The following is a 17369-nucleotide window of genomic DNA, read 5'->3' as shown; positions in this document are numbered from 1 at the left end:
AGGAAGTGCGCACTCAGTGTACACTTCCTGTCAGTCGGGCCGAGAACAGGAAACTGAATCTCGGTACCTGGCCGGACTGACAGCTAGGAGGAAGAGGAGCTCGGCCATGCTACAGGGAAGGGGAGGAACTCGGGAGGTGACCAGGAGTGCTGCAGTAGCCCATGGCTCTCTATAGAGCGCTCAGGCAGCTGCAGTCTTATAGCCTTGCTTTAGGCCCCGGGGCCACAATTGCTTGGTTTGCCTGTCCTTTAGCGACGGGCCTGACTTGGAACACCAGGTGGCACCATACTATGTGAGTAAATATTATAACTCTTCACTGGATTATTTTAAGTTTGTATAACACAAATATGTTTATAATTTGGTACTTAACTTTAAATAAACATTGTATTCCTCATAAAATAACCCCTTTAACCCCTTAAGGACTCAGCGTTTTTCCGTTTTTGCATTTTCATTTTTTCCTCATCACCTTCTAAAAATCATAATGCTTTCAATTTTGCACCTAAAAATCCATATGATGGCTTATTTTGCGCCACCAATTCTACTTTGCAGTGACATTAGTCATTTTACCAAAAAATCCACAGCGAAACAGAAAAAAAAATCATTGTGCGACAAAATTGAAGAAAAAATTTCATTTTGTAAATTTTGGGGGCTTCCGTTTCTACGCAGTGCATTTTTTGGTCAAAATTTACACCTTATCTTTATTCTGTAGGTCCATACGATTAAAATGATACCCTACTTATATAGGTTGGATATTGTCGTACTTCGGAAAAAAATCATAACTACATGCAGGAAAATGTATACGTTTAAAATTGTCATCTTCTGACCCCTGTAACTCTTTTATTTTTCCACTTACAGGCCGGTATGAGGACTAATTTTTTGCGCCGTGTCCTGAAATTGTTATCGGTACCATTTTTGTGTTGATCAGACTTTTTGATCGCTTTTTATTCATTTTTTTATGATATAAAAAGTGACCAAAAATACACTATTTTGGACTTTGGATTTTTTTTTTTGTGTGTACGCCATTGACCAAGTGGTTTAATTAATGATATAATTTTATAGTTCGGACATTTACGCATGCGGTGATATGACATATGTTAATTTTTATTTTTATTTACACAGTTTTTTTTATGGGAAAAGGGGGGTGATTCAAACTTTTATTAGGGAAGGGGTTAAATGACCTTTGTTAACTTTTTTTTTCACTTTTTTTTTGCAGTGTTATAGCTCCCATAGGGACCTATAGCACTGCACACACTGATCTCCTATGCTGATCCCTGCAAAGCCATAGCTTTGCACAGATCAGTCAGATAGGGGCTTGATTGCTCAAGCTTGTAGCTCAGGCTTGGAGCAATCAATCGACGATTGGACGCCGCGGAGAGAGATAAGGAGACCTCCGCCTGCGTCCCAGCTGATCGGAAAATCGCGATTTTATCGCAATGTCCCGATCAGCCCGACTGAGCTGCCCGACTTTCGTTTTCAGACGCGGAGGTCAACTTTGATCGCCGCGTCTGAAGGGTTAACAGCACACGGCACAACGATCGGTGCCGCACGTTGTTAGCCCAGGGTCCCGGCTATCGTTAGCAGCCGGGACCGACCCGGTGTGATGCGGGGTCACGGCGTGACCCCGTTTTTCACACCGGGACTGGGCTCAGGGCGTACTGGTGCGCCCTGAGTCCTTAAGAGGTTAAATTCCTAAGCTCCCTTATGTCACATCAGAATTTTATCAGTTTCTATGTCAATGCTTGGGGTTTAGAGCTCTGTATAACAAAATTACATAATAATGAAAGATATTGGGAGGGATTTATCAAAACCTTTCTAGAAGAAAAATTGCTGAGTTGCCCATAGCAACCAATCAGATCACTTCTTTCACTTTTCAGAGACCTTTTCAAAAGTGAAAGTAGCGATCTGATTGGTTGCTATGGGCAACTGGTCAACTTTTCCACTGGACAGGCTTTGATAAATCTCCCCCATTAACTTTAAGAAGATGTGGTCGGGGTAGACAAGACACTCGGAGGATCTGTGGAATGCTCACAATCCCAGCCAAATGTAATCCTGCGTGTAGCATCGCTGTAAATAAGATTACAATTCACAGGTAGGAATTTTTCAATTTCTAATTTTTTTTTTTTTTTTTTTTTTTGTGAAAACATGATTCTTTAGGAATGCTGAGGAAGATGCCTACCCAACCTTAATTCCTATACCAGAACATCTTCGTCATTTGGGTGAGAGAAATTTATATATCCAGCATTAAAGGGGTACTCCGGTGGAAATATATATATATATATTTTTAAATCAACTGCTGCCAGAAAGTTAAACAGATTTTTAAATGATACAATGGAAAAGGGTAGCGTGCACTCACCGCGGGTAAACAGCTGCAGGCCCGAGGTCCGGGATCACCGCGGCATAGACGAGGACGGTAAGGGGCGCTCAGAGGCTACACCGGCAGTTTCGGATGTAGGAACGTCCTTCTCCTCGTCTATGCCGCGGTGATCCCGGACCTCGGGCCTGCAGCTGTTTACCCGCGGTGAGTGCACGCTACCCTTTTCCATTGTATTGTTTGATACTTTATCTAGTGTGTGCACCCCGCAGGTGCTGCGTATGTTATATATCGGGTCCGGAGGCTGCCAGTGTTCACCAGCGGTATCGTATATTTGCATGCTTAAGCTATACGGTGTGCTCTCTCCCTCTCTAGCGGCTTAAGATTTTTAAATTACTTCTGTTTAAAAATCTTAATCCTTCCAGTACTTATCACAGGGTTTCCCAACCAGGGTACCTGCAGCTGTTGCAAAACTACAACTCCCAGCATGTTGATGCCCCCTGAGGAAGCCTATGTGAGCCAAACATATGTTGGGGTTGTTACATGACTGGTAAGGCTTGTTTGATTCATAGGCGCTGGGATCTTCTTATGCTGTTATACTTCTCCTTTGTTATACTTTACTATTTATCCACCTTCATGTATTAGCTGTGTATATTCCTGCGTGTGACCATTATGGAGTGATATACAGTGATCCCTCAACTTACAATGGCCTCAACATACAATAGTTTCAACATACAATGGTCTTTTCTGGACCATTGTAACTTGAAACCAGACTCAACATACAATGCTATGGAATCTGCGAAACGTGTCAATGGCTGGAAGAACCGACCAATCAGAATGGATATTTCACTGGTAAAACCCCTGTATTCATTCCTAAAGTGCATGCACTGACTGATGTCTGGTAGCGCCCCCTACAGTACAGGGAGGTATTACATGTTCTGTACTCTTTACCTGTACCAGGGTTAGCTGCTCCTTTGGATATCAGGTGAGGGCGGCTCCATTTTACTTTTTTTTAGGACATTACATGTACTGTACAGGACCCTGAAGAAGCTCCTGTCCTCTACATAGATCAGTGTTTCCCAAAGAGTGTGCCTCCAGCTGTTGCAAAACTACAACTCCCAGCATGCCCGGACAGCCGAAGGCTGTCCGGGCATGCTGGGAGTTGTAGTTTTGCAACATCTGGAGGCACCCTGGTTGGGAAACACTGACATAGACCGTGATTTACAGCTCCCAGCAGATCTTTCTTGCTTTTATATGTAAGGACTTGCTTTATCTATATTAGTCATCTACTTATTTTTCTTTAATCCTCACTTTTTCCTATTTTTGGATGACATTTTGGGGCTTCAGAACCAATTACCAGGTTCCCATAGAATTATGGTCTCAACATACAATGGTTTCAACATACAATGGTCGTCCCGGAACCGATTAATATTGTAACTTGAGGAACCACTGTATTTATTTTCCCCCTAGCCCTTTCATGTCACGTAATTCATAGAGGTTGTTATTGGTGCCAAATATATTTTAATAGTTTTTTTTAATAAATTGTTTGTACTATGTCTAATAAAGATTATTGATTTTTGAATATACTCCTTGTGATCGCTCTATTTCTTTCACCACACCATCTGTAGATACATTCCCAGGCTTTCGCCTGACAGGCTAATACTCCACAAGGCAACCTTTTCTGTAATCCCTCTTTTTTAAGTATCACGTTAAATCATCTGAGTTATTAGTGATAAAAGCCGACTTCTCCTGACCTTGTAGAATGACGGAGCTTTTAATTAGTCTGAGTTTTATCTTCACAAATCTTCTGACAACTAAAACTTCTAATATAGATGACACAGTCATCTAATGGAAGTTGTAGGTTCCTCTGAATTTAGGGTCACTTTAGTTCACAATAAAATGTTGAATATGTAACTATATTGTTCATCGTAAAGTGTAGATTCATCTTTGGTGAGTGTGAAGTGATACAATGGAAATGTCAATTCCTTCTACCTATTCTAAGAATTAGAGAAAGGAATGTCCAGCACGTAAGCGCGATGCAAAAAAGATGATTTATTTCGAATTCACACAGCAAACAGCAACAGGGATCATGGAGTAGAGTGACGCGTTTCAGCAACCTTGGTCGCCTTAGTCGTACTGGTATTCTAAGAATTACACTTGAAGTGATCAGATAAGAAGACTGGTACAGTGGTCCCTCAACATACGTTGAGGGATCCGTGCAATGTAAAGTATAGGACAGTGGTCTACACCCTGCGGACCTCCAGATGTTGCAAAACTACAACACCCAGCATGCCCGGACAGCCAACGGCTGTCCGGGCATGCTGGGAGTTGTAGTTTTGCAACATCTGGAGGTCCGCAGGTTGAAGACCACTGGTAGAGGAAGTTGTACTCACGTGTCCCTGCCGCTCCGGACCGTCACTGCTGCCCGGGATGCCGCCATCCATCACTGTCGCCGCGTCCCCGAGGTGTCCCCAACACTCCGGCAAGGCCTCTGCTTCCCCGGCATCCTCGCTCTCCATCGCCGCCATCACGTCGCTACACACGCCGCTCCTATTGGATGACGGGACGGCGTGCGCAGCGACGTGAGGATGTCGATGGAGAGCGCCGACGATGCAGGGGAGCCCGAAGAGGACGCGCCGGAGCCCCGAGGACAGGTAAGTGATCGTCAGCGGACCACACGGGGCACCGTAAACGGCTATCTGGTGGCAGCTGAAGCAGTCTACGCTGCCGGATAGCCGTTTATGCGATGGCCCCGACATAAAAAAGCATCGTATGTTGATGCTGCCTTCAACATGCGATGGCCTCTGAGAGGCAATCGTATGTTGAAATGATTGTATGTCGGGGCCATCGTAGGTCGGGGGGTCACTGTACTTGATAAGGGGAATTCCTTGGTTTCCCTATTGTCTTGTTACCAGGCACAAACTGTGTTACACAAGCCTATGTCTACTGCCCCATAGGGAAAATGTAGTCTGTATCCCGCGACAAACTAGGATTGTTTAATAAACTAGTTTGAATCTGCTGCTGAGTGCCGCGAGCTTTGTGCTTCTATACTACTCAGACTTGTGGTTCTAAGATCTCGTTGTCTCCACTGAGGATCATTTGCTTTGGTCTGGACAGATGTGCATCCGACTCCAGTGAAAGAGAAGTGATTGTAGTCCCGGCCTCTTATTCTTTCCTCGGACTACAAAAATACAGTCTGTACTCTGATCATTTCCCCCTGAATTTCTTCCAATGCTTGTATCATGGTGCAAAGCCCAAAGTAAAGATATATTAGGGAATTACCGTTTATGGAAAAATCTTACATATGAGATAAATGTACGTTTAGTAAGGTTTTTGCTTTTGCTCCTTACACTTTTTATATGGTGACCCTGTGTTATGTATCTTCCACCTTTCCGACATCAGGCGGGCATTGTGATGTCATAACTGAGCATTGTGATGTTACAATCTGGCATTATGAAGTCACAATCTGGCATTGTGATGTCGTAATCGTGCATTTCGATGTCACAATTGGGCATTGGGATCTCACAATTGGGTGCAACAATCTGAAATTGTGATGTCATAATTGGGCATTGTGATGTCATATTTGAGCATTATGATGTAACTATCCGGGCATTGGGATGTCACAATGGGGCACAGGATGTCCTGTGTACACAGGGGATATGTGGCCAACAATGTTAAAGGGGTACTTCTGTGGAAAACTTTTTTTTTTTTAAATCAACTGGTGCCAGAAAGTTAAAAAGTTAAACAGATTTGTAAATTACTTCTATTAAAAAAATCTTAATCCTTTTAGTACATATCAGCTGCTGAATATTACAGAGGAAATTATTTTCTTTTTGGAACACAGAGCTCTCTGCTGAATCACAAGCACTGTGCTCTCTGCTGACATCTCTGTCCATTTTAAGAACTGTCCAGAGTAGGAGAAAATCCCCATAACAAACATGTGCTGCTCTGGCCAGTTCCTAAAATAGACAGAGGTGTCAGCAGAGAGCACTGTGCTCATGATGTCAGCAGAGAGCACTGTGTTCCAAAAAGAAAATAATTTCCTCTGTAGTATTCAGCAGTTAATAAATACTGGAAGGATTAAGATTTTTTAATAGAAGTCATTTACAAATCTGTTTAACTTTCCAGCACCAGTTGATTTAAAAAAAAACAAAAAAAAAAAACAACCTTTCCACCGGAGTACCCCTATAATATCTTCTGTGCCGTCCAGCTGCATAAGTAATTGACCGCTGTGAATAGACACAGTCCCAATTGGCTCTGCCCAAAAAATCTTCAATAATCCATAAGGAAACGTCAGTCACTGGTGCTTGTTATCGGGGTCACATTGAGTCGATTGACTGAGATGGATGGATTGATTGTTACTAGAGATGAGCGAACTTACAGTAAATTCGATTCGTCACGAACTTCTCGGCTCGGCAGTTGATGACTTATCCTGCATAAATTAGTTCAGCTTTCAGGTGCTCCAGTGGGCTGGAAAGGTGGATACAGTCCTAGGAGGCTCTTTCCTAGGACTGTATCCACCTTTTCCAGCCCACCGGAGCACCGGAAAGCTTAATTAATTTATGCAGGAAAAGTCATCAACCGCCGAGCCGAGAAGTTCGTGACAAATCGAATTTACTGTAAGTTCGCTCATCTCTAATTGGTACTATGAGCTTTCTGGGATCAGTCTTGTGCAGTCCGTCTCAGTTTGGTTATATTGTTTGGTTTGTATGGCTGACAAGTGCTACTTTGTCTTGTCCAGTCCATCTCATGCATTTTGTATTAAATGTTTTTTGGTGTGTTGCAGAGTTCTGCCTATGGAGTTTTTAGCACTGCTGTTGTTAGATATTTCCTTTAGTCTGTGTTGTTTGTACATTGTGAGTTGTCATTTGCTTTTGCTTCTGACATTTGATATAAACTTGTATGAATATTCTGTGCAACTGCTAAGTCCTAATGGTATCTGAGAGCAGGAAATCATTGTTAGGACCCAGGAAAGGCAATTGCTACAGGTGAGGCCTAGTTCTGCTGTCTAGCAGCCTGTCAGCATCATAACAAAAACAATTAATTTGTCTGATTATAATGCTACAAAACAACGTACAGTGACCCCCCCGACCTACGATGGCCCCGACATACGATCATTTCAACATACGATGGTCTCTCAGAGGCCATGGCATGTTGAAGGCAGCATCAACATACGATGCTTTTGTATGTCGGGGCCATCGCATAAACGGCTATCCGGCAGCGTAGACTGCTTCAGCTGCCACAGGATAGCCGTTTACGGTGCTCCGTGTGATCCGCTGACGATCACTTACCTGTCCTCGGGGCTCCGGCACGTCCTTTTTGGGATCCCCTGCATCGTCGGCGCTCTCCATCGTCGTCATCACGTCGCTGCGCACACCGTCCCGTCATCCAATTGGAGCGGCGTGCGTAGTGACGTGATGGCGGCGACGGAGAGCGAGGATGCCGGGGAAGCAGAGGCCTTGCCGGAGCGTCGGGGGACACCCCGGGGACGCGACGACAGCGATGGAAGGCGACATCCCGGGCAGCGGTGACGAGCGGTGACGGTCCGGAGCGGCGGGGACAGGTGAGTACAACTTCCTCTACCAGTGGTCTTCAACCTGTGGACCTCCAGATGTTGCAAAACTACAACTCCCAGCATGCCCGGACAGCCGTTGGCTGTCCGGGCATGCTGGGTGTTGTAGTTTTGCAACATCTGGAGGTCCGCAGGTTGTAGACCACTGTCCTATACTTTACATTGCACGGATCCCTCAACATACGATGGTTTCAACAAACGATGGTCTGTTTGGAACGGATTACCATCGTATGTTGAGGGACCACTGTATATATAGCTACTATAACATGTTTATTACTGATGCCAGCTGTTCTTCTAATGGATATGACTTGCTATCTCTGTAAACATTTTGGAAGCTAAACTGGTTACTTGTCATCTATGGTAAATAAAAAAAAGAAAAAGTAGATGTGTTTGCAATGCTGAATATGCATTCTGCCTGTATGCCAAGAGGCACTGAAGCCAAAAAATCAGGGTCAAAAGTTACTAACAGTTGGCACATTGCCTTGGCAGGCTTTGAATGGTCCTGCTAATGCCCATGGTAAGCCTCAAATGAATTGATTTATCTCCTACAAATACACAAATGTCATAATTCATTTTTTACTCCTCAAATAATTTCATCAAGGGAAAAAAGTTAGTGACAAGAGGGTAAAGAGTTCCCATTGCTTCATTATTAAAGGGGTATTCCAGGAAAAAACTTTTTTATATATATATATATATATATATATATATATATATATATATATCAACTGGCTCCAGAAAGTTAAACAGATTTGTAAATGACTTCTATTAAAAAATCTTAATCCTTTCAGTACTTATGAGCTTCTGAAGTTAAGGTTGTTCTTTTCTGTCTAAATCCTCTCTGATGACATGTGTCTCGGGAAACGCCCAGTTTAGAAGCAAATCCCCCATAGCAACCCTCTTCCAAACTGGGCGTTTCCCGAGACACGTGTCATCAGAGAGGATTTAGACAGAAAAGAACAACCTTAACTTCAGAAGCTCATAAGTACTGAAAGGATTAAGATTTTTTTAATAGAAGTAATTTACAAATCTGTTTAACTTTCTGGAGCCAGTTAACCCCTTAAGGACCGGAGGTTTTTCCGTTTTTGCATTTTCGTTTTTTGCTCCTTGCCTTTAAAAAATCATAACTCTTTCAAATTTACACCTAAAAATCCATATGATGGCTTATTTTTTGAGCCACCAATTCTACTTTGTAATGACGTCAGTCATTTTGCCCAAAAATCTATGGTGAAGCGGGAAAAAAAATCATTGTGCGACAAAATTGAAAAAAAAACGCTGTTTTGTAACTTTTGGGGGCTTCCGTTTCTACGTAGTACATTTTTCGGTAAAAATGACACCTGATATGTATTCTGTAGGTCCATACGATTAAAATGATACCCTACTTATATAGGTTTGATTTTGTCGGACTTCTGGAAAAAATCATAACTACATGCAGGAAAATTAATACGTTTAAAATTGTCATCTTCTGACCCCTATAACTTTTTTATTTTTCCGTGTATGGGGCGGTATGAGGGCTCATTTTTTGCGCCGTGATCTGAAGTTTTTAACGGTACCATTTTTGCATTGATAGGACTTATTGATCACTTTTTATTCATTTTTAAATGATATAAAAAGTGACCAAAAATGCACTATTTTGGACTTTGGAATTTTTTTGCGCGCACGCCATTGACCGAGCGGTTTAATTAATGATATATTTTTATAATTCGGACATTTCCGCACGCGGTGATACCACATATGTTTATTTTAATTTTTATTTACACTGTGTTTTTTTTTTTATTGGAAAAGGGGGGTGATTCAAACTTTTAATAGGGGAGGAGTTAAATGATCTTTATTCACTTTTTTTTTTCACTTTTTTTGTGCAGTGTTATAGGTCCCATAGGGACCTATAACACTGCACGCACTGATCTTCTATGTTGATCACTGGTTTCTCATAAGAAACCAGTGATCAACGATTCTGCCGGATGACTGCTCATGCCTGGATCTCAGGCACTGAGCAGTCATTCGGCGATCGGACAGCGAGGAGGCAGGAAGGGGCCCTCCCGCTGTCCTGTCAGCTGTTCGGGATGCCGCGATTAGCCGCGGCTATCCCGAACAGCCCGACTGAGCTAGCCGGGAACTTTCACTTTCACTTTTAGCCGCGCGGCTCAGCTTTGAGCGCGCGGCTAAAGGGTTAATAGCGCGCGGCACCGCGATCGGCGCTGCGCGCTATTAGAGGCGGGTCCCGGCTTCACTATGACGCCGGGCCCGCCATGATATGACGCGGGGTTACTGTGTAACCCCGCGTTATATCAGAAGAGCAGGACCAAGGACGTACCGGTACGTCCTTGGTCCTTAAGGGGTTAATATATATAAAAAAAGTTTTTTTCTGGAATACCCCTTTAATGCATCTACCACTGAAATTATTGCTAGCTTTGATAATCTGGACACAATTCCATAAATCATGTATTAACCCCTTGGGGACAGAGGGTTTTTCTGTTTTTGCACTTTCGTTTTTTTTCCTCCTTACCTTTTAAAAATCATAACCCTTTCAATTTTACACCTAAAAATCCATCTGATGGCTTATTTTTTGCACCAACAATTCTACTTTGCAGTGACATCAGTCATTTTACCCAAATATCTACGTTGAAATGGAAAAAAAAATCATTGTGCAACAAAATTGAAGAAAAATACGCCATTTTGTAAATTTTGGGGGCTTCTGTTTCTACACAGTGCATTTTTCGGTAAAAATGACACCTTCTCTTTATTCTGTAGGTCCATACGATTAAAATGATACCCTACTTATATTGGTTTGATTTTGTCGTACTTCGGAAAAAATCATAACTACATGCAGGAAAATTTATACGTTTAAAAATGTCATCTTCTGACCCCTATAACTTTTTTTATTTTTCTGCGTTCAGGGCGGTATGAGGGCTCATTTTTTGCACCGTGATCTAAAGTTTTTAGCAGTAGCATTTTTGTATTGATCGGAATTTTTGATCGCTTTTTATTCATTTTTTCATGATATAAAAAGTGGCCAAAAATACGCAACGGATTTTTTTGCCCATACGCCGTGCTGTTTAATTAACAATATATTTTTATAATTCGGACATTTTTGCACATGGCGATATCACATATGTTTATTTTTATTTTTATTTACACTTTTTTTTTAAATGGGAAAAGGGAGGTGAATCAAACTTTTATTAGGGGAAGGGGTTAAATGGTCTTTATGAACTTTTTATTTACTCTTTATTAACTCTTTTACCTAGATCAGTTTACTTTCACTTTCATTACGCGCTATTAGCCACGGGCCCCGGCCGTTGTTAGACAATGGTCGGGCCAGACCCGCTATGATGCGGGGCCACGCCGTGGCCCCGCGTTATAGAAAGGGAGTGTGGGCGGAGGGTGTACAGGTACACCCTCCACCCCCAACGGTTAATAATGTTCCAGAAATAGTCACAGTTTTTGCATAGGTGAATAACTAATGGCTAATTTTAAGAGAATTGTAATTGCAGATAGACATTTACCTGCAATGGTATCTACCGACACTAGGTAGAATTAGATGATTTACTTGTCATCCTGTTGTGATCTTTTTTGGTTATTGTGATCTCTTGCTCCCCTTAAAGGGGTACTCTGGTGGAAAACATTTTTTTTTTTTTTTAATTAACTGGTGCCAGAAAGTTAAACAGATTTGTAAGTTAAACTTGATAGAAGAATAAATGAATAGTCGGCAACTCACCACGCTGGTTCTTGTGAGATCTTTCTTTTATTGCGGCATACTCACTTTCAATAAACAGGGGAGAGACAGACTGTGGGGGTACAACAAATCGGCAATGGAACCGTTTCACACTATGAACGTGCTTCTTCGGGCCTCTGATGCAGAATGAGACACGAGAGCCTTAAGTACAGGTAACTATACAACTGCACCTATCAACAGTGGCTACGTGCGTAATGATGCAATGGGAAGGTGGCAACCAAACTCGGTACTGACCAACCCATAACGGTGTAGTAAAAAACATTAAAGTGCAAAAATTATAAACAAGGGGCCATATCGACCTTATCATTAAGGCCCAAAGAACCGCAAGCATCCGTTTTCAATATCCAATAGGTTTCTCTCTGTAAGAGAAACCTATCTAAGGAAAAGCTGTCTAATGGTTTTTCCAATATAGAAAAAAACGCACGGGCAAAAAATGACGTACACCAGGAACTTAAATTTACATGTAATTAAAGAATTTACTGTGTGTGTATATAAGCACCCAAACGCATGCTTTTTTGCCGGGTATTGAACTTTCAAAAATTGCAACTGTTACAGGGGTAATTTCCTTTTTATCATTTTGGTTACTCTTAAGCATGTCACCTAAAGTTTTGTTCTTTTTATATGTTATCAGTGGCTTTCTTGTTGCAACCTTTTTAAGGTCCTCATCATTTTCTAATATGAACCAGTTACATCGAACTGCCTGATTAATGATGTTATTGATAGGAGAATTTATGAAAGCAAAGACAAAACGTTTCTCATTTTCAGTGCTCTGGGTTCTTGATTTTTTCATTTTGCTCACTAGGAGATTATCTCTCACACTGTTGTCGGCACATTGTCTGTCCGAAAGTATGAGATCCTCTGGGTACTGTCTCTTTCGCAAACGAATAGACAGTTCATCCGCCCGAGTTCTATAAGTCTCTTCTGACATATTGTTTCTCTTCAGGCAGATGAACTATCCATAAGGGATACCTCTTTTAACGGCCTCAGGGTGCGAGTTCTTGTAAGGTAAAAGGGTATTCCTAGCCACTGACTTTCGATACCCTTCACTGATGATACGATCACTACTAGCAATAAGTTTAATGTCTAGGAACTCGATCGAGTCGCCTCCAAACTGGAAGGTAAATTACATATTGGCGGTGTTGGAGTTGTTCAGGTAAGTGACGAAGTCAGAAAACTGAGATTCCAAACCCGACCACACCACCAATATGTCATCCACAAAACGAGAATAAAATGTAAAGTACTTTAAATAAGGATTGTTAACTGTGTACACCAGATGTTTTTCCAATATGGGCAAAAATAAATTAGCATACGTGCAGGACACCGGTGTCCCCATCGGGGTCCCGGTGTCCTGCCTGGACCACTGCTCGCCGTATTTAAATGTACTGTTAGTAAGGATGAATTTTAAAGCCTCGCTAACCAAATCAATAAATGAGGGGGATTTGTCGGAACTGACAAGATATTCTCGGACAGCCTCCACACCCGCATCGTGGGGGATACGGGTGTAGAGGCTGACCCCGTCAATAGAACATAGACTCCAGCCAGACTCCCAACTTAACTGATCAATCATTTGCAAAAGTTGGGTATCTTTAATATAGGCAGGTATAGAGGTAAGTAAGGGACGAAGGAGCCAATCTGTATAGTGAGACAAGTGCTCAGTGACTGAGCCCACCCCAGAGACTATCGGTCTTCCAGGGGGTGGGCTCAGTCCCTTATGAACCTTAGGGAGATGGTACCATCTGGGTGCTCTCGGGTTTTCAGGGATTAACTTTTCAGTGTTTTTTTTAGATAGTATTCCTGCTGACACTTTCTGCTGTAAAAAAGATTTTAAGTCGCTCAAAATTTTAAGGGTAGGGTCCTTACTTAAAGGTGTATATGTAAGAACATCTCTCAACTGCCTTTCGGCTTCTTGTTCATACATCTCTTTATACATCTAGACTACGCTACCTCCCTTATCAGCCTTGACAATGCGAATATCCTCTCTGAACTTCAAAATGTCAAGGGCTGATTTTTCCACTTGGCTTAAATTAAGCTGACTTTTTTTGTACAGAATAGACTTAACATCTTTCAGAACTGCGTTCTGAAAAAGGTCAAGGTGGCTACCCGGTTGAATGGGCGGACTGAACTTGGACCTGACTCCTTTAGTGAATCTCTCTATTTCTAGAACATTATTCACATTGTCAGCAAATTCAGTAGCCAAAAAACCAATGCATTCTTTTTCTAACGATGTGCAATCCCCTGGAAAAAAGAACCCTAGACCCCCAATGGACGCTGGTACATCCCCCTCACATATATCTTGCTCATAGGAGGCTTTATTAAAAAAAAACTTGTGTAAATTGATGTCCCTCACTGCCTTCACTAAGTCTATTTCAAATTGAACTACATCAAAGTCCTCGACTATTCCAAAGTTCAAACCCTTGGAGAGTAATGTGACGGTTGCAGTGTCCAAACGGTCGTGGGTCAAATTAATGACATTGGAAATTACTCCTGGTGCTTCCACGGAGTGTACTTCCTCTTTTTTTTTGTTCTTTTCCGACTCCTTCCTCTCCCTCTTCGGGTGCGTTTTTTGCTAAAGGGACATCAGTGAACCTAGGATCCGGTCTTGCATCGCTTGTTCTTTGAGAAGCTGCTGATCCCGAGGATTTTTGTGGATAATTCTGTGGCTTATTTTGGGGAGGTTTCCCTCTCTGGGTAGATCCTCTCCCCTTCGCTGGTTTTAAAAACCAAGTAAACACCTGCTCACTAGTATAATCACGCTTGTCCCTGAGAAATTTTTCTCTTTTCTTGGATTTGGTATCATCTTGCAGGGAAATGATTTTGTGTTGCAATTTTTCGAAAAACGCTTGAGACTGTTCAGATGTTGCTCTCTTGATGTATTCACTTTTAGCCAATTTTAGCTCCTCCGTAACCTTGTCGTGTTCAATACGATTCCTCGTGAGGACTATTTGCAGCAAATTCTTAGCATGGTCATGGTGTTCTTGTTTCCAGATGTCTACAAACACAGGGTCATCTTGATATACCGCTGGTATTTTGTAGGAGCGAAGTCCCCTTGGTGAGCGGTCACACTGAACATGGGACTGAAGTGAGTTCACAGTCCAAAACAGGGATATTTCCTTGTCGGATAAGCTGGTGATTTTCTGCTCCAATGCTTTTAAATTCATCAGCTCTATTTCAGGCTTGATGTTACATTCTGCAAAGTACCCCCCTGCGTCTTCTGTCCCCAATGATAGCGCAGTATCCAATGTGTTGATCAGACCTTCCACATCCGTGTTTTGTGGCATTTGTACAGACATTTCCGCGTGCTCAGAGTCCATAGAGGTGAGGGAAAATCCAAGACAAAGAACAAAGCAACTCGGCACTACTGTGGCTGTAATACGGACTGTGAGGTGGGGAAGGGACCACAGGTAAACTGCAAAATGAACTCGGGTGGTGCTCAGACTGAGAAAACAGTTCAACGAAACTTGATAGAAGAATAAATGAATAGTCGGCAACTCACCACGCTGGTTCTTGTGAGATCCTTCTTTATTGCGGCATACTCACATGCAACAGACAGGGGAGAGACAGACTGTGGGGGGTACAACAAATCAGCAATGGAACCGTTTCACACTATGAACGTGCTTCTTCGGGCCTCTGATGCAGAATGAGACACGAGAGCCTTAAGTACAGGTAACTATACAACTGCACCTATCAACAGCAGCTACGTGCGTAATGATGCAATGGGTAGGTGGCAACCAAACTCGGTACTGACCAACCCATAACACGGTGTGGTAAAAAACATTAAAGTGCAAAAGATTTGTAAATTACTTCTCTTTAAAAACCTTAATCCTTCTAGTACTTATCAGTTATATAATCCACAGGAAATTATTTTCTTTTTTCATTTCTTTTCTGTCTGACCACAGTACTCTCTACTGACACCTATGTCCATGTAAGGAACTTTCCAGAGCAGGAGCAAGTCCCCATAGCATAGCTATCCCGCTCTGGACAGTTCCTGACATGGGCAGTGGTGTCAGCAGCGAGCACTGTGGTCGTGACAGAAAAGAAATTAAAAAAGAAAAGTAATGTGTACACTCAACCACTAGGAGGAATATGCCCAACCAGTGAGGGAAGTTGACCTTAAATGGGGACTCTCATTAACACAAATTTTTGCTATTGCACTCCTTATGGTAAATAAAAAATCTTTCTTATGTACTTTGTTTAAAAAAAAATTAATTTTCTATGTTTTATTTGTCTTTAAAAAAGCTGCCACTAGGTGTATCCCGCCTTGTCCAGAGCACATTTTCCCCCATCTTTTGCACAGACTTTGGTCTGGCAGAAGTCCAAAATCAGGAAATGCAGTCTGGAGTGCTGAGGGGGTTCTATGCAGCCTTAGTCAATCATAGCTCATCTCACACTGAACTGCTCTGGGATGTGTGCAGCAGACTAAGGGAGGAAGTTCTCCCCTGTATGGCTTCAGATGATGTCACACCTGCTGGGTAATGCCCCTTCCCAGTCTGTGTATCTGACTGAGCAGTAAATACAGAGTAATATCAAGGTAGAAAACTAACAAATAATAAAAATAAAGGCAGGGGGTGGTTTATCATGATGGGAGAAGTGAACTTGGAGGATTATAACATTTAACAATATCATGAGAGGTACTCTTTAAAGTTTCCAGAAAAATAACATCAATATTTTCTAAAGTAGGTGTTTTATAGGTAGATCTCTAGCAACCATCTATAAATAGTAACCCTAGTTTAGAGGTATTTATCTTGAATTACTTTAACCCCTTCCCTCTTTGACAATTTTTCATTTTTGCACTTTTCCTCCTCACCTTCTAAAAATCATAACACTTTAAATTTTCCACCTACAGACCCATATGAGGGCTTGTTCTTTGCGCCAACAATTTTACTTTGTAATACCGTGTTTCTCCAAAAATAAGACCGGGTCTTACATTAATTTTAGTCATAAAAAACACACTAGGGCTTATTTTCAGGGTAGGGCTTTATTTATGGGGTGGGGGGGGGGGGGGGGCTGCAGGAGTGGAGGATGGGGGGCTGTGGGAGTGTGGAGGATGGGGGGCTGTGGGAGTGTGGAGGATGCCGCACCCCCCATCTTTCACACTGCTACAGCCCCATCCTCCCACAGCCCCCCATCCTCCCACAGTCCCTCATCCTCCACACTGCTACAGCCCCCCATCCTTCCACAGCCCCCCATCCTCCACACTCCCGCAGCCCCCCATCCTCCACACATCTGTAGCCCCCCATCCTCCACACTCCTGCAGCCCCCCCTTCCTCCACACTCCTACAGCCCCCATCCTCCACACTGCTACAGCCCCCCATCCGGATCTGGACCGCGGTCCGCCAGTTGAGTACCCCTGGCCTAGCCCACCCCGATAATCCAGCTAGGGCTTATTTTCGGGGTACCATTAATAATTTCACCACAAATCTATGGCGAAACCAGAAGAAAAATTTTGTGGGCTCCATACGGTTGCAAGGATACCCAATTTATTTTGGTTTGGTTTTATTTTACTACTAAAAAAAAGTTATAACTACATGCACAAAAATTTATATGTTTAAAATTGTCCTCTTCTGACCCCTATAACTTTTTTATTTTTCCACATACGGGGCGGTATGAGGGCTAATTTTTTGTGCCATGATCTGAACTTTTTATCAGTACCATTTTTTGATCACTTTTTATAATGGTATAAAAAGTGACCAAAAATACGCTATTTTGGACTTTGGAATTGTTTTTACGTGTATGCCAGTGCGGTTTAATTAATGATA

The 17369-nt window shown here is 42.4% G+C and overlaps 1 protein-coding gene across 1 annotated transcript in view; it reads left to right on the top strand.

Annotated features, from left to right (window-relative positions):
- Positions 1-128: 128 nt before the first annotated feature.
- The window catches only part of SBSPON (somatomedin B and thrombospondin type 1 domain containing), a 106750-nt gene continuing 89509 nt past the window's right edge, over positions 129-17369 (top strand). Inside the window, exons 1-2 of the mRNA XM_056522152.1 lie at positions 129-292; positions 2155-2216. Of these exons, the coding sequence (XP_056378127.1) occupies positions 162-292; positions 2155-2216 (193 nt within the window). The 5' untranslated portion in view covers positions 129-161. The remainder of the gene's footprint in view (positions 293-2154; positions 2217-17369) is intronic.

This window comes from Hyla sarda, chromosome 5, assembly GCF_029499605.1.
Source record: "Hyla sarda isolate aHylSar1 chromosome 5, aHylSar1.hap1, whole genome shotgun sequence".
Lineage (NCBI taxonomy): Eukaryota > Metazoa > Chordata > Amphibia > Anura > Hylidae > Hyla > Hyla sarda.
Note: the sequence above shows the minus strand (reverse complement) of the source record. Positions and strands in the feature narration are given on the sequence as shown.